Source organism: Elephantulus edwardii, unplaced genomic scaffold, assembly GCF_000299155.1.
Source record: "Elephantulus edwardii isolate Elephantulus edwardi_28Jun2011 unplaced genomic scaffold, EleEdw1.0 scaffold00122, whole genome shotgun sequence".
Lineage (NCBI taxonomy): Eukaryota > Metazoa > Chordata > Mammalia > Macroscelidea > Macroscelididae > Elephantulus > Elephantulus edwardii.
In genome coordinates this window covers 8,999,170-9,024,080 of record NW_006399872.1, presented here as the reverse complement: position 1 = coordinate 9,024,080, position 24,911 = coordinate 8,999,170, and the positions used below count along the sequence as shown (strand labels likewise).

The following is a 24,911-nucleotide window of genomic DNA, read 5'->3' as shown; positions in this document are numbered from 1 at the left end:
GATAGAAGGGGAATTGATGCCTTTGAGCTATGGTGCTGGAGAAGAGTATTGTGGGTACCATGGACTGCTAGGAAAACAAACAGATTTATCCTGGAAAGGGTCAAACTGGGCTGCTCCTTGGAGGCAAGGATTCTGAGGCACTGTCTAACATACTTTGGACATGTTGTAAGGAGCGTCTGGTCCTTGGAGAGGGACATCATGCTTGGGAGGGTGGAGGGACAGTGCAGGAGGGGAAGGCCCTCTATGAGGTGGATTGATTCAGTGACTGGGGTAATCGGAATGGGTGTATCGGAGAGGGTGCGATTGGCACAGAACAGAGCAGAGTTTAGGGCTATTGTACACAGGGTCACTATGAGTCGCAAGCGACTCGACGACACATAACAACAAGAACAACAATTTGAGAATATTTTCCTTTTCATTTCAAAACAAAGTTTTATTCATTACAAGTAATTTTTCATTCTTTCCATCTTCCTACGTCCACTGCAGGCAAGCACTAATCCACGTTTCATTTTTATGGTTTTGCATATACTGAAACTTTCTTATATATGATACTGTACAACCTGTGATCCTTTGTGACTCTTCTTTCAGAAAGCACAGTTCAAGGTTCATCTGTGTATTGGCATGCCATTCCTTTTTATTGCTGAATAACACCCAACTGTCTACATACATTATTTTTGTTATGTGCAGGTGAGTCAACTACGACTCATAGCGACCCTACCTATTCCAACCTGACGATCTCCAACATGTTCAAGTCCATTCCCAGCATGATGTCTTTTTTCCATGGACTGTCCCTTTTTGACAACATGCCCACAGTATGTCAGATAAGTTTCGCCAGCCTTGCTTCTCAGGAGTAACCTGGTTGCACTACCTTCAAGACATGTTGTTGTTGTGTACCATCAAGTCAAAACTGACCTATTGCTGACCCTCCATCAGGTTTTCAGAAGCAGTTAATGGCATAGGAGGAGATTGCACATTCTCCTCCCTCAAAGCAGCTAGTGGACTCAACCTGGGTGACTTCAGGATTGCAGTGCAGCTTCTTGCCACTAGGCCACCATTGATCCCTCCTCTAGGACATACTACATTTTATTTATTTTATCACTCCTTAACTTCCTTTTTCTCTTAATATTGTTTCCTATGACATAAACTCTGATAGCACTTAAATGCTATTCAATAAGGTCATATTACTTAGTAGGATAGGTAGAGCATTTTGTTTTTGTTTCCTGTGTTGTGATCTTGAATACCAACCAAATTGCACGATTCTTAAGTACATGGACTATTTTAGTTCCTTAAAAGTCTTGGCGGAATGTTGAGCATATTGCTAGTGTATTTTTTTTTTTGCTAGAACATATTTCACTTTATTTGTTATAGAAAATCCACTAGGTGGTGGCCACAGCTGGAGCCTAGTGTATTTTATACTCCTTTGTATGTTAGTAAACGTAATATTTTATGAAAATACTTTTGGCTCCATTAACTTGATTAACATCAGAACTTTGCAAAGTAACTCGAAGCCAATCAATGCTTTGAGAATTTTAAGGTGTACTCTCAATTTTATGGAGATTGACATATTTTGAAGACTAATAAATGGGATCATTCAGAGAATGCAAAATATAGTTTATAAAAAATTTTATACTGATTTGTTTAAAAAGTTTAAGTACATTGTTTTTCACGAAAAAGCCCTCCCATTTCATCACCTCACCCACCAATCAAATTGTGCAACCCTATGATTAACGCCCTACACTCCCGCGTCCCATCCTCACCTCTATTTCCACACTCCTTCCTGCCTTGGATCCTCATACTCATTCTACAATAATGGCTTTATACAGTATTTGTCCATGTGGGACTGAATCAGTTCACTAATCATAATGGTCTCCAGTCCCTCCCAAGTTAGGTAGTAATTTATAAAATCATTGCTCCTATGTGCTGCGTAGTATTCCATTGTATGAATGTACCACAACTTCTCAATCCATCCATTTATGGTTGGATATCTGGGCTCTTTCCATGTTCTTGTGATAGTGAATAATGCCGCTGTGAACGTTGGTGTCTACGTTTCTGTTTGAGCCTCAGTTCTCATTTTCTCAGGGTGTATTCCAAGCAAGGGAATAGCTGGGTCATATGGAACTTTTATGATCAGCTTTTTGAGGAAGCGCCAAATTGCCTTCCAGAGTGGCCATACCATTGTACAATCCCACCAACAATGTAAAAGAGTTCCTATCTTGCCACATCCTCTCTAATATTTATTACTTGCTGTCCTGTTAAACTTTGCCACTGCTACTGGAGTGAGATGATATCTTATTGTAGTTTTGACTTGCATCTCTCTTATAGCCAGTGATTTAGAGCATTTCTTTATATATCTCTTGTTCATTTGAATATCTTCCTCTGTGAAAATTCTTTCCATTTCTTTTGTCCATTTTGTAGTTGGGTTAACAATCTTTTTCTTGTGGCGGCCCAGGAGTATTCTATAACCTTTCATTATGAAATCTTGTCTGAGATGGTATTGCCAAATGTTTGTTCCAAGTCAGTAGGTTTTCTTTTCACCCTGTTGGAAAAAGCTTTTGATGCACACAGGAATTTATTCTTTACAAGGTCCATTCATCAATTTTATCCTCTTCAGATTGTGCATTTCTAGTTGTATTTGGCAATTTCTTTATAACACAGATGAGGGCTTCTTAGCTTGATCCCAGTTTGTCTCTTATGAACTTTATGGTTTTGGTCTTTACTCCCAAGTCTCTGATCCTCTTTGAGGTGATTTTTGGGTATGGTGTGAGATGTGGATCCTTTTTCAGCTTTCTGCAGGAAGCAGTCCAGTGCAAAAAGTGTTTTAAATCAGTACCTGAACATTTCATTGAGAACTGCTTTCTAAGAATAAATTGGGAAATATTTATTCCTTTAGTTCTTAGATACTAAATAAATAAGATTTAATCCAAGTGAATGATATGTATCTTGTTTTAAAAATATTTTTTTCCAGCAAATGGCAAAAAATAATCCTGATTTTTGAAGGTGTTGATACAGTTTCAGAAATCCTGCTCAATAACATCACTATTGGGAAAACAGACAACATGTTCAATAGATATGTAAGTATACAGTGACTTCTAGTTTAAAAAAATTGCTTACATGTGCTTGTTTAAATTATGATATTTAAAAAATTTTAAATTGATTTTAATGAAAGTTTGCAGAGACTTTGGATTTCCGTTCATTAATTGTTGCATTTTTCTCTCTGCCCATCCCTCTTCCTGTATAAATTATTATTAAAAATAAGGAAAGATAAATGCTTAATTGACCATCCAGACAAATTCAGCACTTGCTCATTTGGCATATTTATAAAAAAAGGATGGACACATTGTATACTCCATGGTCTTATTATGAGGATTTAATAAACTAATTGTATGACGTGTTTGGCACATAGAAAGAAGACATTAGACAAATATCATTCTCCTTTCTATGTTTGGAATGTCCTTATATTTAACAGTTTCAATTGAAATGCTGAATATTACATTTTTTTCAGAGTTATATGGTATTTCAAAGTGTATAATACTTTCAGAAAGCACCAAGAAAATATTTACAAAAAGCATTCATGTTGATTTATATTAATTTTTTAGTCTTGTTATCATACTGACAAAATATTTAGTGAGAGATTCTGCAAATGAATTTTTGTTTACAGCTGTTTTTACAACATGGTCTTTTTTAATTTTACAATTCTGCAGAGTAAAATGAGTGCCGTTGTTAGTACATATATGAGAGAACTTTTTCAAAGAACGCTTGCTCTGAAATATGAAGAAGGATAAATGTTGAAATTGTGATAACTCAAGTAAATATACAATTAAATCATGGTTATTTCTAATGCTGGTTTCAACATTAGTGTTTGCTTTCTGGACAAGCTCAAACTGTAGTTTGTCCTCAATTACTAGATACCAGTAGCTGTATATTCTGGAAATGGGGATAGGAATGGGGGAAATGAGGAATTCAGGTGTGTCAGGTGCCTCCTGCATGGCACACATCATATAGGAAAACTTCATAAGCCGTTTTGTTTTCCGAGTACTTTATTTAATAACTTAGACAACTGTTTTTGGAATATCTAGCTGCTCTCCAATTTAATAATTTGAAAACATGAAGGGGATTAGGGAGTTAATGTGATGGGTAATAGAATACAGATATACTTTTGTTTTGGCTGTTGTTGAATCTCATGCGTGGGATTTTTCATCTGAGCTTGCTCCTAGGAGTGGGGAAGGTACTAAGACCTCAGTGGTCATGCTGTGTAAGGCACTTCTCAGGACAAGACAGCACAGCAGGGAACGAAGTAGAGGGAAGGGGATGGAGAGAGAAAATAGATACTTTGTATGCAAGGGCATAAACATGTGAACTCCTTTATAAGTGCAATCTTATTTAAGGTAAACTTCTGATGTATCTGTTATAGAGAGAAGAAACCGAACAGGTAATTTGAAAGCCAGTTACTGTTGCTGACTCTTCCTGTCCCAGAGCGCAATTATGCTGCATAGGGTCTTTAGTGGCTGAACTTTTGCAGGTCGAGTTCCAGATTTTGTTCCGAGGTGCCTCTGGGTGCACATGAACGTTTAGCCTTTTGGATAGCAGTTCATCATGTTAACACTTTGCAACTAGGGACTCTGATTTGTGCATAGTAGCATTTTGATCTTACTGGTCTGTCATTTATCCCTTTGAAGAAAGTCCTGGTGATCTACTTTAGAAAAACCTAGATTACAAACTCTATGGAGCAAAGTTCTGTTTTGACAGCCACTGATGTCGGGAGTCAAAATCAATCTAGTATTGTTTGTCCAAAGGCTTTGGTCTCCCCTCCTCCCCCCCATCCTGGAGTGGTGATTGGTACCTGCGAATGCACAGGGAAGAGAGTTCTTAGTTAACATTATAGGAGAATTGCAGTTTCATGGGACTCACGCAACTGACAAAAAAATTTAAAAGAAAACATTCCTCACTGCTTTGTGGGCACTTCGTTTCTGCTAAAGGTGATAGAAAAATGTGGAAGCAGGTAGTGGTGATAGATGTACAACTTGATGAGTGTAATTAATGTTGGCTAGTTGTACCTAGGAAGCTCTGATGGCCTGGTCTGTAGGGAGTTGTGCTGCTAATCTGAAGGCAAATCCACCAGTTGTTCAAACCCACCAGCGTTTCCTCAGGAGAAAGGTGGACAATCACAGCCCCCAAAAACCTAAGAGTTAACTATGAGTTCATGTGACTTAATGGCAATGCCTGAATGAGTGAGTGAATTACAAGTATAGGATATAGAAGGACAGTTTCCTCCTATTAAAATTTACAGCCCTGGAAACCCAGGGGAGGGTCTCCATGAGCTAGTGATGGTACTCGATGGCATCTTGATGGCAGCACGTTTGGTTTCTTGAAAGTTTAACATATAAAAGTGTTGACACAGCAAATGTTTGCTTATATATATTTTGCCACAATAAGAATGCTAAAACAGAAGAAGATAAAAAAAATATTTTTCTTTCTAGAACAGTTATACTAGCCTCCTCCTTCCTTTTTAAGGGAGACATTTCAAAATAAAAATAGCTTGTGACTTAGAAATACATGCTATTCATACCACAGCATCAGGTCACCATGAGCATCTAGGAAATCCTTGGCACTTCAGTGCTATGTGGAAATAGCCAGAGCAGACATTCTTAGGTAGATGCATTTTCTCTTCACGCTTTTTTTTAGGACAATAATTCTGGGAGTAGGAATAGGAGAAACCTAGAGGTAAGTGTGTGTGAAGGAGACTGCTTAGTTGTAAATAAAAGTGGACAATGAAAATCTATTTACAGAGCTGCTTCCTACTGTGAAGAAGCTAAACAGACACTGGAATTATTTTATGCCAGGGGGCTCTGGTGGATTAGTGGTTAGGAGTTGCACTGCCAACTGAAAAGGAACATGCGTTGAATCCACCAGCTGATCCTCGAGAGAAAAGATGGGCAGTCTCCTCCCTGTGAGTCTCTGTCTCTGAAAACCCATTGGAAAATCTGCTCTAGGTTGGTTCCTACTCAACGGTACAAAACAAAAATTGACTCATAGTTCTACTATCCATTTTGCCTCTATTGAAAAGTTTACTCAGGAAGGTATGTCTCCATCATGAAATGTATGTTTTGTCTCATCTGAATCTAGAGCTTTGATATCACCAGCGTGGTGAGAGATGTGAATGTGCTTGAGCTACGTTTCCTGTCAGCCGTGTTGTATGCAGCAAGACAGAGCAAGGCCCACACTGCCTACCCGGTGCCTCCAGATTGCCCCCCACTCGTGCAGAAGGGGGAATGCCATGTCAACTTTATTCGAAAGGTAAGATTCTCTCAGCTGTATTGATGGGTGGAGCTTTAGCCTTCAGAATTGACTATGGCAGCACAGCAAATCTTTACTTGAAGATTCCAGAGGCACTTAGGAAACTTGAGTGCTGCCTGCTTCAGTGGAATTGGAAAATCTGGAAGAAAAAGAAAAATATTATCTGGATATTTGTAGAGAATCTTTATGATTTCAGGCTTTCCTTTTTAGTTTTCTGAATTATGCTTCAGAATTTAAGTACAATTAAAAAAAGAAAAATACATGATACCAGTGCTTTAACGTTATATAAATTATTTGCTAGCATAGAGGTTTACTCATCTTTTTACCAGACTATGGAGTTCAGTTTATTACTGATTCTTCTCACCAGTTAATCTGTAAATATTAGCACATTTGCTGACTTGCTTTCCTACTTACTGCTAGGTTCTCATGAAAACTAACACAATCTACAAAGTGAATTATTTTTTATCTTAGTGTAGATGACTTGGATTTATTATAATACATGGTTGATATGTATTCTATCATGATAGTTAATTTTACCAACAAATATACACTTTGGGTTTATTGTGAAACTGCTAAAAGTTTTTGCCAGCACTCCCTAGGTAAGATGTCAGCTGATAAATTCTGATTATTTATGACTAGTTAAATGACTTTTTTTGACTGAATGGTCTTACTGTTAACATATTTTCCTAGCATGTTTATAAGGATCCCTTGTGGTGCACTGGCTAAAGTATTCAACTACCAAAACTTGGCAGTTTGAACCCATCCATTCTGTGGTAGAAAAGACCTGGGGATTTATTTGCTCTCATAAAGAATACATCCCAGAAAACACGAAGGGGCTGTTCTACTCTGTCATATAAAGCTCCACAACTCAATATGGAGTTGGTGGTATATAACAACAGTGCCTATTGAGGTCAAAATTGTACCTCCTTCTGTTTGCAAAATAACTAGTGTCAATGACTCTTTAATCATTTGTTCACACTGCTGTAACAACAGAACAATCTTAGAATATTTCCGTGGCAATACTCTGCAGTCAAGTATTTAATAGAACTATAACCTGAATCAGAAGTCATGGCTCTGGTCTTTTAAATTACTTGCTAAGCATCCAAGAGCTGGACAATGAAGGAAGATGATGATAGAAGAGGAAGTGATGTCTTAAGCTGTGGTGTTGGAGAAGAGTACTGAACGTTTCATGGACTGCCAAAAGAACAAACAAATATGTCTTGGAGAAAAGGCAGCCAGAGGGCTCTTGGGAGACAAAAATGATAAAGCTTTGCCTTACTTACTTCGGGCATGTTGCTAGGAGAGGCTATTCCTTGAAGAGGGACATGATTCTTTGAAAGGCGAAGGGTTGGCAAAGGAGGGGAAGACTCTTCACCAGGTAGATTGACACAGTGACTGCCACAATGGGTTCTAGTGTGTTAGGAAGTATGTCAGGAGAATGGCAGGGTTCAGCTGTTTTTCATAGGGTCACAATGGATCGTATTCGACTCTATGGCACCTAACGACAACATGTATTCTATTCTCAGTTCTCTCAGCTTGAGAAATGCAGAGCAAGTTCTTCCCTTTTTACACTCCAGTTCCAGCTCTCTGCACATTCCATTAGCATGCTTTGCTTTGTCTTCTCAAGCTGCCCTTTGAAATCTTCTATTAAGCTTTTGTACTTCAGCATGTTTTCCCTTTGTTTTGGCTTCTTGATGCTCTACTGCAATTTTTAATTTCTTTTGACATCCATTTTGGGTGTTTTCTTTCTCCTCTGTCTTTGTAATGACCTTTTGCTTTCTTCATGGATTGTATCCTTGATGTCATCCCACAACTCATCAGATCTCTGATCATTGGTGTTCAAAGCTTTAAATATCTATTCCTAACATGATTTTGAAATTCAAATGGAATAGACTCAAGGTCATATTTTGGTTCTTGTGGACTTGTTTTGATTTTCTTCAGCCTCAGTTTGAGCTTGCATATGAGGAATTGATGGTCTGACCTAGTTTTGACTGCTGATACTGAGCTTCTCCAATGCTTCCTTCTGCAGAGGTAATATATCCGATTGCTATGTAGCTCATCAGAGGAGTTCTGTGTGTAATGTTACTGTTTGTGTTTTTGTTTTTTTTAGAAAAGGTATTTGCAATGGCCAAACAAACTAAAGCTGTGAACAATCTCAATGTCTTCACCATCCATCCTGATGCTTCCAATTGGTCCAGTGGTGAGAATCTTTGTCTTCTTGACATTGAGCCTCAATCCATATTGAAGGCTGTAGTCCTTGACCCTCTGCAGCAAGCACTTCAGGTCCTTCTCAGTTTCAGCAAGCAGGGTTGTGTCATCTGCTTATCGCAGACTGTTGATAGATCTTCCACCAATCCTGACACCAGGGCAGCATCTGTTAGCTGAAATACATCAATTGGTATACCATCTATTCCTGGGGCTTTATTTTTTGCTATTTCCTTCAAAGCAGCTTGAACTTCTTCCTTCGTCACCAAAGGCTCTTACTCATATGTTGTTTCATGAAATTCTTCTGTGTCTGCCAATTCCTTTCGATACAGTGACTCGTATATTCATTCAATCTTCTTATAATAATTCCTGGATCACTTAATATTTTGCCTAAAGCATCCTTGATTGTAGCAACTCGAGATTTGAATTTGTTCTTCAGTTCCTTGAGCTTAAGAAATGCTGAGTGAGTCCAGCCCTTTTGATTTTCTGACTCCAGCTCCTTGCACATTTCATTGTAATATTTTACTTTGTCATCCCGTGCTGCCTTTTGGAATCTTCTGTTCAGCTCTTTAGTATCTTGAATTGTTCCTTCTGCTTTGGCTTCTCTGCACTCCAGTACAATATTCAGAGTTTCTTCTGACATCTATTTTGGTCTTTTTTTCCTCCTCAGTCTTTGTCATGACCATTTGCACTCTTCCTGGATGATACCCTTGACAGTCAACACTCTGGGCACCAGCAGCCAGAGAAATAAAAGATGTATTGTGGTGGGAAAGTCTGCTGTTAGGGACAAAGTACTGAAGAGCAATGGTGTCACTCTGGAGACTAAGGTGCACCTGATATAGGCCATGGTCTTTGAAATCACTTGTTATGCGTGAGAGAGTTGGACAATGACTAAGGAGGATAGAAGGAGAATTGATGCCTTTGAGCTGCGGTGCTGGAGAGTAGTATTGAGTGTACCATGGACTGCTAAGAAAACAAACAGGTTCATCCTGGAGAGGGTTAAATCAGGCTGCTCTTTGGAGGCAAGGATTCTGAGGCTTCATCTGACATACTTTGGACATGTTTTAAGGAGGGACTGGTCCTTGGAGAGGGACATCATGCTTGAGAGGGTGGAGGGACAGTGCAAGAGGGGAAGACCCTCAGTGAGGTAGATTGATTCAAGGACTGGGGTAATCGAGGCGGGTGTGTTGGACACAGTGTGATTGGCATAGGACAGAGCAGAGTATAGGGCTATTGTACATAGGGTCACTATTAGTCACAGGCAACTCAATGGCACATAACAACAACAACATTTGCAATGACTAAATCATTGAAAATACAAAATTCTACCATTCTATTTTTGGCCTTATTTCTATCACCATCCCCATATTTTCTGACTACTGTTCCATCATTGTTCCCAGCTTTTGCGTTCCAGTCACCGATCATCCTTCATTGCATGCCTGGTCAATTTAGGACTGGAAGATTTGGTAAAAATTTTAGATTTCTTTCTCTTTGACTTTAAATGTAGGGACATATATTTAAATAATAGGTGTAGTAATGGATCTTCTTTGCATGCATATGGATAATATTTTTTTTTTACTTTTTTAAAATTAATTTTAGTAAACATTTACAGAGATTTTGGATATCCATTCATTCATTGCTGCACTTTTCTCCCCACCTCCCCACCAGTTCGCTCCCCTTTCTGAAAAGAAAAAGAAAAAAAAAATTCCTTCATTGGTATGCAATTCCCCCATCCCTCCCTCCACTCCCCGCCCCAAATACACTTCTCTATGCAACCTTAATTCTGAATTCCTGTGCTAACCATAATACTCAATCATATATCGCCTCTAATCTGTTCTTTCCCTCATCTGTTTCAATACAGTATACATAATGGACAATATCTTATCACTCACAACATTGTATTACAGGATAGAACTTTAAATTAATTTTTTGACTATCAATGCAACACCATTCTTTTTCTGTTTTTCATTCCCAGCTTAGTATATACGCTGTGATTATCTGATCCAAAGTGGCCAAAGCGAGTCCATCTCATCTGACTAATGCCTATAATGTTGATGTTCATGCATTCCATTTCATTTTTCATAATTTCTAGTTTTCCAACATTCAAGCTATGTGTATTCCATGTTCGAATTATTGATGGATGTTTGTAATTCTTTTTCTTCATAATATATTCTGTTTGTATCTGTCTTTTGACTGTTTGCCTTTGCCTTCAGAGGGCCTAGTGATTTGAATCACTGTGTTTGTGACTCCAAGTCATAACGTCTCCTGTGTGTCAGAGTAGAACTGTACTCCATAGAGTTTCTGCTGCTGATTTTTTTTTAAATAGATCAGCAGGCCTTTCTTTTGAGGTGTTTTTGGATAAACTTGAATTCTAACCTTTTGGTTAGTAGCTAAGTTTGTTAACTGTTGACACTGTTCAGAGACTTCCTTTCCTATTTGGGCTTCTATTATAAACAGATCTAATCAGGTTCTAACCAGATACAATTATCTTTTGAATTTATCAGTAGAGTATTGTTTCTGCTGATCCATCACATATCCATGTGGTGTTTTTCTTCTACACCCTATTGAATTTAAAAGACTTCCAAGCTGTCTAGATAGAAGATCAAAGCTTTTTTCATCAAGAATCAGATCCAGAATTCTATCACAGTGAGCGAGACAGAAACCCTGGGCAGACATGCCAGAATAGTTAATTGCATCTTGATGTTTCTGGCTAGACTGACATGGTCCAGTGAATTTGGAGACCAATTCAAGAGCTTCAAGTCCATCATTTATAGCTGGAGCTAATAATGTGAGATCTTAAATCAAACTGGAACTTCCTTCCTAATAAAGATATAAAAATTAGGCCATGAGATATTTTTGAGAACTTTATGGAGTCATCATTGCATTGTTTAATGTAATAGACTCTTGAAAAATAAATATGCAATGCTTTATAATTAGATTTAATGTTCTTAGAAAATTTTGGCCTATTTAACTTATGTAAGTTGAGTTACTGTATAGTGTTTTAGTCTTCTTTTGCTATATGACCAATTACCCCAAAACTTAGCTTAAAACATTTATTATCATAATTTTTACCAGTCGGGAAATAGCTTGGTGCCTTCGGCTTCTGCTCTCTCATGAGTCAGCAGTTGGCTAGGGCTGTGCTGTTCTTACCTCAAGGCATGATTAGACCTGAAGTGCCAGCTTCCTAGTTAACGCATGTGGTTACTGGCAGGTAGGTCTTAGAAGACTGACTTTCCAGCTCACTCACATAGGCTTCTCTACAAAGGCTGCCATACAGCACAGCAGCTGGCTTCCCCTTTGGCCAAAAGAGAGTGAGAAAGAGTGCTCAAAACAGAAGATGACATCCTGTATGACCTAATTTTTGAAAGTGACTCCCACCCATTAGTTCTGCATATTTCAATACAGAAGCAATTTACAGAGAACTACTAGAAGTTCAGGCTGGGTTTAGACCATGGCACCAGGGCTTTAATGCTGATGTCAGATGGATTTTGGCTGAAAGCAGAAAATATCAGAAGAATTTCTTGTGGTGAAACTAGACGATGGGCATTTAAACAACTCCCTGGGCTCTCCAGTTCAAGCGGAGGTGTACTTCCCACGGTTGATAGTTCCATTTTGCGGGCACATTAAAGGTGGCATGAGACCAGGCAAGAAGGTGTTGGTGATGGGCATCGTAGACCTCAACCCGGAGAGCTTTGCAATCAGCTTGACCTGTGGTGACTCGGAGGATCCCCTCGCTGATGTGGCGATTGAACTCAAAGCCGTGTTCACAGACCGCCAGCTCCTCAGAAACTCCTGTATATCTGGCGAGAGGGGCGAGGAGCAATCAGCGATCCCCTACTTTCCATTCATCCTGGACCAGCCATTCAGGGTGGAAATTCTCTGTGAGCACCCGAGGTTCAGAGTGTTTGTGGACGGACACCAACTCTTTGATTTTTACCACCGCATTCAAACGTTATCAGCCATCGACACCATAAAGATCAACGGAGACCTCCAGATCACGAAGCTCGGCTGACGCTGGTTATAACCCGCCTCTGTATCCAGTAAGGATCAGGTGCCACGACTGTTGGTCTCGAAGAACTTGCCCTGGTAAGATCTGGAGGCTTAAAAAAAAAAAGACAACAAAAAACACAAGACGAACTTCACTGTCTCCTCGTTCTGTGCGGTGTCAACTCAAAAGGACAGTGTGGGCTGTAGGCTGCCCCCCGAGAACCAGCGAACTGCCGGGATAGAGACACCCACCGAGCCGTTATTCCCAGAACAAAAAAAAGAAACACTCATTTATGCTGGATTTTATTAAGACTAAAACAAAAATGGATTTGCGAGCGGATAGCAGTTTATTCACCTTTTCAAAAGCACGATGATGCTTGGAAACAAAAGTGCTAAAGACCTAAACCATAAAAAACAAACAAAAAAAAACGGTACACAGAAATCAACAACCATTCTGCACTAAAGTCAGTCATGGTATCACAACCACATTGTAGTCAGGGTATTTCCATAGAATGTAGGTTGTTCAAGGCTGGTTGGTTGATGTTTTGTTTTTGGGGTTTTTTTTTTGGGGGGGGTTTACTTTTTTTTTTGCACAGCATAATGTTAATTCAGATTTTAAGAACTTCTTTGTAGTTATTTATTTATACTTTGTGTCTGTACTAGAGAATGAACAATGTCTCAGAACAGCAGATTACAAACTTCTGAATGTACAAGTAGCTTAGGTCTGTGAGGGGGAAGTGACCAATTACAATCATGGAAAAGGTGACAGTTCTACCTTGCAAAAAAGTGAATCGTTTCCACCACACGCCTAAACCTAGGATTTCTTGATATAAATTGCTGTAAGTGCTTTGGGAAAGATCTTTGCAACGTTTAAATAAAACTGCTTTTCAGGTTACTGACCAGTCTTGTAAGTTCTAAATTTACGTTGCTTTTGGTCTTTACTGTGACTAGCACAGTTTGGCGTCCTTAAAATAAACTCCTTTCCCCCTAGATTTATGTAATAGTTCATTAAGTTGTTATTAAATTAGGTGAAAACAAAAAAAAAAGTGAGGAGGAACTGAAGTGCTTGCTTCAGAGGATCAAAGACTGCAGTCTTGAATAAGGATTGCATCTCAATAGCAAGAAAACAGAAATTTTTCACCACCAGATCAATAGGCATTATCCTGATAGGTGGAGAAAAGTTTGAAATTGTCATCAATTTCATCTTGCTTGGGTCCACAGTTAACACTGTTGGTGCCATCAGTCAGGAAATCAAGAGAGACTGTCAGGGATCTCGCCAAAGTCCTGAAGAGCAATGATATCAATTTAAACATTAAGGTGCATCTGATTCAGGCCACAGTCTTTCCACTCACCTTCTATGCATTTGAGAGCTGGACAATGAATAAGGATGACAAAAGAAGAATCTATAAATCTGAGTTGTAGTGTTGGAGAAGAGTACTGAATATATCCCATGGACTGCCAAAAGGACAAACATATATGTATTGGAGAAAGTGCAACCTTTGGCAAAGTTTCTTGGAGACAAAGTTGATGAAGCCTCATGTCACATATTTTAGACATGTTGTTATGAGAGACTATTCCTTGAAAAAGGACATCATACTTGAAAAGGTGGAAGGTCAGTGAAGGAGAGGAAGACTTCAGTGAGATGGATTGATGCACTATCTGTGGCAATGAATTTAAATGTGTCAGAAATTATGAGGATGGTACAGGATAGGAGAGCCTTTAGGTCTATTGTTCATAGGCTCGCTGCGAGTCATACTTGACTTGACAGTACTTAACAACAACAACAACAACCCATACTGAAAGAAAAAGGACATAGGACATGAATACTAAGAGAAGGTCATTTGGGCCCATCTTAGAGGCTGGATATGAAAAAAAACCCCAAAACTCATATTTGGATATGTTATTTCAAAAGAATAGACTTTTCATGCTTAAATTTCATTATACTTAGGGGAGCTCTGGTGGCCTAGTGGCAAGGAGCTGCAACTACAATCCCAGAGGCAAACGGTTCGAATCCACCAGATGCTTTGCCAGGGAAGGAGGGACAATCTCCTCCTGTACCAGTCAGATCTGATTTGACGGTACACGCACACAAAAATAATAAAATTTTAAAAAAAATTTCATTATACTTAGAATATATCTTCTCTTTCCCCACTTGATATTGTAGAAGCAGTGTTCCTTTAGTTGGGACTGGGGGCCTTCCTTTCCTACTCAAGGAATCTGGAAAGATGTTCGGATAGAAGCCTATAATATTTGTCATCTGGACTACTTCACATTTTCCCCTATTTATGGTAAGCTAAAAGTTGTTTTTTCTTCTCTCTTTAGTCTTCTCTTTGTTATAATATTTGAATTTATATAATTTGAATATATATATAAATCTGTAAATAAAAAGATATAAATAAAATCTATCTATATCTATCTGTCTGTCTAGTCAGAGATAGGTAGGGGTTCTCTTTGGTTTTGCTTTTGTTAAACTTTGCTCATACTCAATTTAAAAAACTGATGAACTGATTTTTTCAGTTGACACAAGATAAAGCAGACAAGTATGTGACAGTTTACAGTAAAAATACGGCACTAGAAAATATTTTTTAGCTTACTTTGCAAAATAAGTAAAAATAATGAAGAGAGGGGAAAACATCCAAAGTCAGAACACACTCAAAGCGTTTCCAAGCTAAATATTCTGGAATGCCCTGTGTGTCCTGGCATGTGCTCATTTCTGCTGCTCTAAAATCAGTTTTGGAAGGTGGTTGTGGCAAGTTCTGAGGAGACTCAGACAACCAGCCTGGTTCTCTGTCTCTGTGCATTTTCTCCATTATTAAGTGCATTCCTGTGATGGCCCTGACATACAGGCCTTGTTAAGAGTCGAAATAAAAACTGAAGGCAAGCCAGGCATAAAGTTTTTTTAAGATGAAAAATAATGGCTTTTTCACTTGAAGTAATCATTCACTCTAAAGGCACACTGAATAAAAATCTCATAGCTCTCACAAATATCAACGAATCTGTTACAGGCTGGTCAGGTCTGTGTTGGATTTTTTTTGCTTGGTGCATTGTTTGTGTGGCAGAGAAAAGATATATTACATGTACAGTGTACAGATGTGCCTTAATGAGCTACTCACAAGAGAGGAGGTAGAAGCAGTCAGTCATCATGTAGTGCAAGTTTTGTAATTATCTTCCAGACAATTCACAATCCAGAAAATTGAGATCAGTGAGGAGAAGTCAGGGAAATCAGAGGTGGAAGTGTGGACAAGCAGGGCCTTAATGAATAGTGCTCAGTTCACTTACGTCCACGACGAAGGAGATGAAATCAGTCAGAAAGAATGCGGTGCGTCAGTACAAGAGCTCTGTTATCGTCAGGGCCCTCCTCACCCGAGATTGCTGTTCAGTTGAGCCAAATCTGTCTATGCTGAAGGCAGATGAAAAAGCAAATCACAGATGGTTAGTAGCTGAGGCGATTATTTGGTGCTGCTTGTATTTTTGAACATGGGTAAAAAGACATTAAGAGATCTGCTCTCAACTGCACATATACATGTGGCTGAATTTGTAGTTTTCTAATTTAGTGCTTTTCAAAGTATTCTGAAAAGATATAATGTGAACTCTGAGTTTTGCTGCTAAAATAATATAATGCTTTATTCCTCCACTCTCCTCCTATCCTCTTACCTCTACCTACAAGTTTACCCATGTATGCATATACTGGAATCTAATGTAGGAAAGAGTTTGATTTAGCAATATTTTGTTTTTTTAATAGTTTGGAAGCTTAACTATCCTCCCAGAGGGCTCCCACAAATTACTATGAATTCTGCTGTTGTTATGTGCTGTCAAGTCAAAACCAACTCCAGGTGGTTTCATAGCTGATCCTCCAGTTTGTTTTCAGAGGCAGTAAGTTGTATGGGAGGAGATTGCTGGTGAATTCAAAAAAGGTAGGTGCCTTCAGGTCAGCAGACAGCTCCTTACCACTAGGTCACTGAGTTCCCTAGGCACCTGGAAGAATCTGAATAATACTGCTGCACCCTACCTGAAGTTTAAGTATGAAGTGAAACATTTCTTCCTGAATATGAGGTACGAGAGGTCAGTTTATTTGTCACTAGGGACTGATATGGAGCTCTGGTGGCCTAGTGGGAAGAACTGCACTGCAATCCCAATCTCAAAGGTACGCAGTTCGAATCCACCAGCTGCTCTGAGAGAGAAGGATAGGCAATCTCCCTGTGTGATTTCCTACCCTTTAAAATCAGCTCAAGGGTTAGCTGTGTGTTGCTTCGGACTCAGTGGCACACAACAAAAACAACAACAGCAGCAACGACAGTGACCAGTATGCACTGTACTTGACTTGACAGCACCTAATAACAATAGTGACTGTTTAGTTTTATTTTAATAAAATAAATTTAAATGAGGTTTAAAATTTGCATGGAAAACGAAAAAACAAACTATTTCTCAAGTCATTGCGATTTATACAGTCTACTCCCCTCTGATCCAATTCCGTTCTCACATAGAGCAGTTCTTGACCTTATCCACCCTGAGCTAGGTCAGACCTTCCAAGTTAAAGAGCACAGTCCTCCAGACTGCCAGATCTGTCCTAAGATGCCAAATGCAAGCTTAGGAGTCTTTACAACATTCTCACTTGTGTGTGATGTGCAGGCTATATACGGATTGGAAATTTTCCCTGCTACCTTTACAGTACACCAGCTGTCAACTTAAAAGTTATTAGAAACCTCTCACTTCTGACCTGCTGCTATGAATTTTGAAGGTTTCCTCTACTCCCGCAGGATCCTACTTGTAAGCACCCAAACCAAACTCACTGCCTTTGAGTTGGTTCCAACTCCTAGCAACCCTCCATTGGGTTTCTGAGGCTATAAATCATGTAGGAAGAGATTACCTATCTTTCTTCCTTGGAGCCACTGGTGTACTCGAATCATTAGAGAGTCATGGTCTTTGGTTTAGTAGTGCAACTCCCTACAGAAGATGCCACCAGAGCTCCCTAGGTCCTCTTTATTTCCATTAGGCTTAATCATGGCAGATATTGTGAGGCTGACACCAAATAGGTCAAGATTTTTATTTGTTGTTCATAGGGTCTCTCTGAGTCCTATTCAACTCAGCGGTACCTGACAACCCCTACTATTCCTTTGGGAGGGCTGATTTGCTCAAATGTTTTATGGAACTCAGGGAAAGTTTTACACTTATGATTAACTATAGTTTTATTAGGGAGTTCTGTGGGCTTAGTGGTAAGGAGTAGCACTGCCAACCCAAAGGCAAGAGGTTCAGATCCACTATTTGCTCCATGGGGAAAAGATGGACCATCTCCTCCCATGTGATTTACTGCCTCTGAAAACCCGCTGGATGGTCAGTTATGAGTCAGTTCTGATTGTACCAATAAGAGTTTTATTATAGCAAAAAAGACACAAATGAAGACGTGCCTGGAGTGAGGTTTGGGAAATTTCACAGTGTGGAATTTCTGTGTTCTTAAAGGGACTCTACCCTCCCATGTGCATTGCTATCTTTCACCAACCAGGGCTCATGGATCTTCTGTATTCAGAACCTCTACTGGGGACTTCATTAAGGTATGCATGTGTTTGGGTAGCATAGTAGGTTGAATGTTGGGCTGCTAACTGAAAGGTTTGTGGTTTGAATCCACTGATCACTCCATAAGAGAAAGATTAGACAATGCACTCCTGTTTACACCCTCAGAAACTCTAGCGGGCAGTTCTACTCCATAGAGTGGCTCTGAGTAGGAACTGACTTGGTGGTAGTGAATTTGATTTAAATAGACCTGGTTGGTTAAATCATGCTGCCTTCTACCCTGAGGATTAGATGATATTACAGGGTGGGTGTTTCTGGGTTAGCAGCCACCACAAGAGCCACCTCATCAGTGTATCCTGTGAGGGACATTCTGGAAGAGATTGATATTTTTTCCCATTCCAAAGAAAGGTGACCCGACAGAGTGCTGAAATTGTCGAACAGTTTTATTGATATCACATGCAAGCAAAATTCTGCTGAAAATTATCCCAAAAACGACTGCAGCAACACATCAACAGAGAGCTGCCAGATGTGCAGGCTGGATTTAGAAGAGATCGAGGTACTAGGGATATTATAGCTAATGTTAGATGGATCTTGGCAGAAAACAGAGAGTACCAGAGGAATGTCTATCTGCTTCATTGATTATGCAAAGGCTTTTGACTATGTGGATCACAACAAGCTGTGGCTGACTCTGAGAAGAATGGGAATCCCAGAACATTTGATTGTGCTTATGTGAAACCTATACTTGAACCAAGAGGCAGTCGTCAGAACAGAGCAAGGAGACACTGCATGTTAAAAATTAGGAAGGGTGTCCGCCAAGGATGTATTCTGTCTCCATACCTTTTCAATCTGTATGCAGAACAGATCATCTGGGTTGCTGGGCTGTACAAGGAGGAATGTGGCATCAGGATTAGAGGAATAGTCATCAACAACCTGCATTATGAAGATGACACAACCCTGCTTGCTGAAACTGAGGAGGACCTGAAGCGCTTACTGCAGAAGGTCAAGGACTGCAGCCTCCTATATGGATTGAAGCTCAACATCAAGGAAACAAAGATTCTCACCACTGGGCCAATTGGCAGCATCAGTATGGATGGTGAAGAGATTGAGATTGTTAACCGTTTTAGTTTGCTTTGTTCCACAGTCAACATTCTTGGTACCAGCAGCCAGGAAATCAAGAGATGAATTGCATTGGGAAAGCCAACTGTCAGGGACCTCTACAGAGTACTTAAGAGCAATGACATCAGGCTGGAGACTAAGGTGCACCTGATCCAGGCCATAGTCTTTGCAATTGCTTGCTATGCATCAGAGAGCTGGATGGTGACAAGGGATGATAGAGAATTGATGCCTTTGAGCTGTGGTGCTGGAGAAGAATATTGAATATACTATGGACTACTAGGAGAACCAACAAGTTTGTCCTGGAGAGGGTGAAACTGGGCTGCTCTTTGGAGGCAAGGATTCTAAAGCTTTGTCTGACATACTTGGGCATGTTGCAATGAGGGTCTTTGGGCATGTTGCAAGGAGTCCTTGGATAGGGCCATCAAGTTTGGGAGGGTGGAGGGACAGTGCAAGAGAGGAAGACTCTCAATGAGATGGATTGATTCAGTGATTGGGGTAATGGGAGTAGGTGTGTCAGAGACAGTGGGGTTGGCACAGAATAGAGCAGAGTTTAGGGCTCTTATACATAGGGTCGCTATGAGTCGCAAGCAATTTGATGGCATATAACAACAACAATAACAACAATAATGTTTTACAGGTTATCTTGTAGCAACTGAAGACAAACACTACATTTTGTGGCTAAAGTTAATAGTAAACCCTACATAATTTGGTTTAAATGCAATATAATCAATTCCCTATATCAACTATATTTTTAAGTTTTGTGACTGTGATGCATTTTTATACTTAACGTTGTTGTTATGTACCGTCGAGTCATTTGCGACTCATAGCGACCTTATGTACAACAGCCCTAAACCCTGCTCTATCCTGTGCCAATCTCATTGCCTCTGACACACTCATCCCGATTACCCCAGTCACTGAATCAATCCACCTCATAGAGGGTCTTACCCTCCTGCGCTGTCCCTCCACTCTACCCAGCATGATGTCCCTCTCTAAAGACCTGTCTCTCCTTACAACATGTCCAAAATATGTCAGGCGAAGCCCCAGAATCCTTGCCTCCAAGGAGCAGCCTGGTTTAACCCTCTCTAGGATGAATCTATTTGTTTTCTTGGCAGTCCGTGGTACATTCAATATTCTTCTCCAGCACCACAGCTCAAAGGCATCAATTCTCCTTCTATCCTGCCTAGTTGTTGTCCAACTCTCTGATGCATAACAAGTGATTGCAAAAACCATGGCCTGTATCAGGTGCACCTTAGTCTCCACCGTTGCTCTTGAGTACTTTAGAGAGGTCCCTAACTGCAGACTTTCCCATCGCAATACGTTTTTTGATTTCCTGGCTACTGGTCCCAAGAGTGTTGACCGTGGAGCCTAGCAAACGGAAGCTGTGAACAATCTCAATCTCTTTGCCATCCATCCTGATGCTACCGATTGGTCCAGTGGTGAGAATTTTTGTCTTCTTGACATTGAGCCTCAGTCCATATTGAAGGCTGCAGTCCTTGACCCTCCGCATCAAGTGCATGAGGTCCTCCTCAGTTTCAGCGAGCAGGGTTGTGTCATCTGCATAACGCAGATTGTTGATAGATCGTCCACCAATCCTAACGCCACGCTTCTCCTCATAGAGCCCAGCCTCTCGGATAATCTGCTCTGCATACAGGTTGAAAAGGTATGGAGACAGGACACATCCCTGGCGTACACCCTTCCCAATTTTGAACCATGCAGTGTTGCCCTGCTCTGTTCTGACTACTGCCTGTTGGTCCAAGTATATTTTTCACATTAGCATGATTAAATGTTCTGGGATTCCCATTCTTCTCAGAGTCAGCCACAGTTTGTTATGTAGTAAAATAAATAAGTTTTCTGTTCTGAAGATACATTCTGAATATTGTGCTAAAAAATAAGAAATTCCGGATTTCTATATTTCATAGAGACTTATTGTGATAATGACTGTCAACAAAGACAGTCAGACACCCCACTGAGAGAAACTTATCAACAAATCTCTCTTAAAGGAAATGCAATCAGAGTGCTCCTTAGAAGCAAAGATGGTGAAACTTCGTATTACTTACTTAGGGTATATTTTCAGGAAGAACCAGTCCTGAGGACATCATGCTGGGAAAGGTGGAAGGTCAGTGAAAGAGAGGAAAACCCTCAATGAGATGGATTGACCCTGGGACTACTCCTATAGGCTTGATTGTGATAGAGATCATAAGGTGGTCAAGGGGAGGGCAAGGTTCAGACTTGTTGTTTATTAGGGTTGCTATCAGTCATTGTCCATTCAGTGGCACCTAACAACAACACAGCAATAATCAACAATGGTGCCAAGAACATTCCTACCAATTCATGGTCCTTGCTTTGATTTATAAAATTCTGAGCATTACTGTGAGTGAGGCTACCTTACTGAACAGTGAAAGACCATAATTGGGGTATATACACAAAATTTCAAAAGAAAAGCTTACAGGATTACTCCGGAATGCCTGTTTCCTGGCTGTGGGGTGGTTGAAAATGTGACTGACAGGAATCCTGGGACACAGCCATGGTCCTTTCCACAAACTAAAATTTTTTTTTTCATATTGATTTGTATACAAAACTTACATGCATTGTGTTTCATTCATATACATTGTGTTTCACACATTCCTTTGTTCTCATTGTGTTTCATATGGTCATTCTTATACATTGTGTTGTATAAAAATAATCACTATTGATTTCTGCCCACTATTAGCCCATCCTTTCAGGTCTCCACTGGATCTTTCCTAATTCCTTCACCTCTTCCCTCCACTCACCAGGCTCTGTGACCTATGATATCCCTCTCACCTTCCTCACCCTCTGTGCCCACTCTCCTTTACCCTTTGGAGTTTTGTACACGTCTTGCTCGTTATCCTTTTATTTTTACAATTGTGGTCTTATGCAGTATTTGTCCTTATGAGACTGAGCTAATTTACTCAGCATAATGCTCTCTAACCTCTCCCATGTTATGTAGTATTTTATGAAATTGTTACTCCTGAGTGCTGCATAGTATTCCATAATGTGACTATAACACAATTTCTCAATCTTTTCATTTATTGATGGACATTTGGCATATTTGAGTGTTTGTTTGTTTGTTTTTTCTATTGTGAATAATGATACTATGTCAGTGTAGAAATTTCCATTTGTGTGACAGTTCTATTTTTCGTGGAATGTATTCTTAGGAGTGGAATAGCTGGGTCAGTTGAAAGTTCTATGGTCAGCATTTTTAGAAAACTCCTAACTACCTTCCAGAGTGGTCGTACCATTTTACAGTTCCACCAACAATGTATGAGAGTTCCATTCTCTCCACATCCTTACCAACATTTATTTCTTGCTGTCCTGTTAAACTTTGCCAGTGCTACTGGGATGATATGGGATCTCCTTGTTGTTTTGATTTGCATCACTCTTATTGCCAGTGATTTTGAGCATTTCTTCATGTTTCTGTTGGCCATCTGAAGTATTCCTTGTGAAAAGTCTTTCTGTGTCCTTTGCCCATTTTATAATTGGATTATCAGTAGTTTTCTTTTGGAGGCCCTTTAGTATTCTGTAAACTTTTATTATGAGACCCTTGTCTGAGATGTCATTGCCAGAATGTTTTTTCTCAGTCAGTAGGTTTTCTTTTCACCCTATTGGAAAAAGGGACTTAATTTTTAGGAGGTCCCATCCATCAATGTTATCTTCTTCTGGTGTGTCCTGACAACAGTGATTTGATTTTTAAGTATACGTTCCCTAAGGGCAAAGCCACATGACAGTAATTATGAGACAGAAATGCGTGTAAACCTGTCAAGAATTGGAATGGAGTTATTATTCTGCTATAGGCTTTGTTGTTAGGTACTATTTAGTCAACTTTAACTCATTGCATCACTACAAAGAAAAGATCAAAACCTTGTCAGATGCTGTGCAATCCTTACAATCTCGGCTGTGCTTAAATCCATTGTAGCAGTTCTGTGTCAATACATCTTGAAGAAGTCCTTGGACCCTTTTGACAACAAGCTAAATTATATAAGACAAATTCTCATCATTCTTGCCTCTAAGGAGCACCGTGGTTGTACTGTCTCCAAGACAAATTTATTTATTCTTTTGGACGTCCATGATATCTTTAATATTCTTTGCCAACATCACAATTCAAAGGCATCAGTACTTTTCCATTCTTTCTTATTCATTGTCCAACTTTTAAAAGCATATGAGGCAATTGAAAATAATTGTGGCTTGGGTCAAATATTTTAGTCTTTAGAGTGACAGTATTGCTCTGTAGCACTTTCAAGAGACCCTTGACAGTAGATTTGCCCAGTGCATTATGTCTCCTTATTTCTTGACTGCTGCTTTCATGAATTTTTACTATAAAAGCAAGAAAAGTGAGAAAATTAACAGCTTCAGTAATTGTCTTCATTTTAAAAAAATTTTTTCTTCATTTTTTATGATGTTGCTTATTGGTTCAGTAGTGAAGATTTTTGTTTTCTTTGTCTTGAGGTGTAATCTGTATTGTTAATGGCTGTGGTTTTCATTTTCTCCACTAAGTGTCTCAAGTCCTTTTTACTTTCAGGAAGCAAGATTGTATCAAGTGCATAATGCAGGTTGTTAATGATTCTTTCTCTAACTCTCAACAATTCTTCTCCATATGTTGTTACTGTTGTGTACTATAGATTCAGAACCAACCCATAGCTGATCCTCTGCCAGACTTTCAGAGGCAGTTAATTGCATGGGAGGAGACTGCCTATCCTTCTCCCATACTTCTTCATATAGTTCAGCTTTTCAAATTATTTGCTTAATTCATACATTGAATAAATAGATGAAAGGATGTAACCATGATACACACTTTTCCTGATTTTATACTTTGCAGTGGTCCCTTATTTTGTTTGGACAAATGCTTCTTGGTCTAAGCATAGATTTCACAGGAACAAAATTAAGTGTTCTGAAATCTCTATTTTTTTCAAATACACTCACTCTTACTGCTGTTGAAGAAGAGCCAACACATAGCCTACTTTCCATTGGGATTTGAGGCTACAAATTGCATGAGTAAATTGCCCATTTTTTTCCTCTCAGAACCTCTATTGAATTTGAATTATCAGAGAGGTGCAACCTCTGGTTCAGCAGTGCAACTCCCTACAGACTACACATCAGATTCTTCTCAATGTTATCCTCAATTTATTATGATCTGCACAGTCAAATGCCTTTCCATAGTCAACAAATACAAGTAAACCTCTTTCTTTGATTCTCTGCTTTAATCCAACATCCATCTGATAGGAGCAATGATATCCCTTGTTCCACAGTCTCTTCTGAATCCATCTTAAATTTCAGGCAGTTCTCTGTGAACGTATTTCTACAGTCTTTTTTGTCATAAGGTTTAGCAATATTTTACTTGTGTGTATTGTTGTTAAGTCCTGTTGTATTGAAGCCAATTTGTAGCTGACCCCCCAGCAGATTTTCAGGGGCAGTATGCCACACAGGAGGAGATTGCCAATTGTTCTCCTATGAAGCAACTGGTGGATTCAAACTGTATGTCTTTGTGATTGCCGTGCAGCTTCTTACCAGTAGGCCACATTATTCAGTAACTTCTACATTTTGTTGGATCACATTTTCTTTTGGAAAGGGTACAGATATGCAGTTCTTCCAGTCAGTTGGTCAGATAGATGTCTTCCAAATATCTTGTCATGCTAGTGAGCATATAAATGTACATATGTTTGCTGAAACACCTCAATTGGTATTCCATCAACTCTTGGGGCCTTATTATTATTAATTTTAATGAACATCTACAGAGATTTTGGAATTCCATTCATTCATTGTTGCACTTTTCTCCCCACCCACTC

At 39.4% G+C, this 24,911-nt stretch overlaps 2 protein-coding genes across 2 annotated transcripts in view; both read left to right on the top strand.

The window, feature by feature from the left end:
• MANBA (mannosidase, beta A, lysosomal) overlaps positions 1-24,911 on the top strand; it is a 226,129-nt gene that overhangs the window by 29,487 nt on the left and 171,731 nt on the right. The window contains exons 3-5 of the mRNA XM_006893092.1: positions 2,966-3,071; positions 6,124-6,294; positions 14,651-14,774. Of these exons, the coding sequence (XP_006893154.1) occupies positions 2,966-3,071; positions 6,124-6,294; positions 14,651-14,774 (401 nt within the window). The remainder of the gene's footprint in view (positions 1-2,965; positions 3,072-6,123; positions 6,295-14,650; positions 14,775-24,911) is intronic.
• On the top strand, positions 6,318-12,511 carry LOC102844236 (galectin-related protein-like). Its single transcript, XM_006893098.1, has 2 exons — positions 6,318-6,467; positions 12,002-12,511. Exons 1-2 carry the CDS (start codon positions 6,318-6,320, stop codon positions 12,509-12,511), a joined length of 660 nt encoding a protein of 219 aa, XP_006893160.1.

Excerpts from the sequence above, each read along its gene's own strand:
- LOC102844236 (XM_006893098.1), top strand. The coding sequence starts at position 6,318 with ATGGGTGGAGCTTTAGCCTTCAGAATTGACTATGGCAGCACAGCAAAT. Across the intron at positions 6,468-12,001 it reads AAAATATTATCTGGATATTT|AAAATATCAGAAGAATTTCT; the intron begins GTAGAGAATCTT and ends GGCTGAAAGCAG.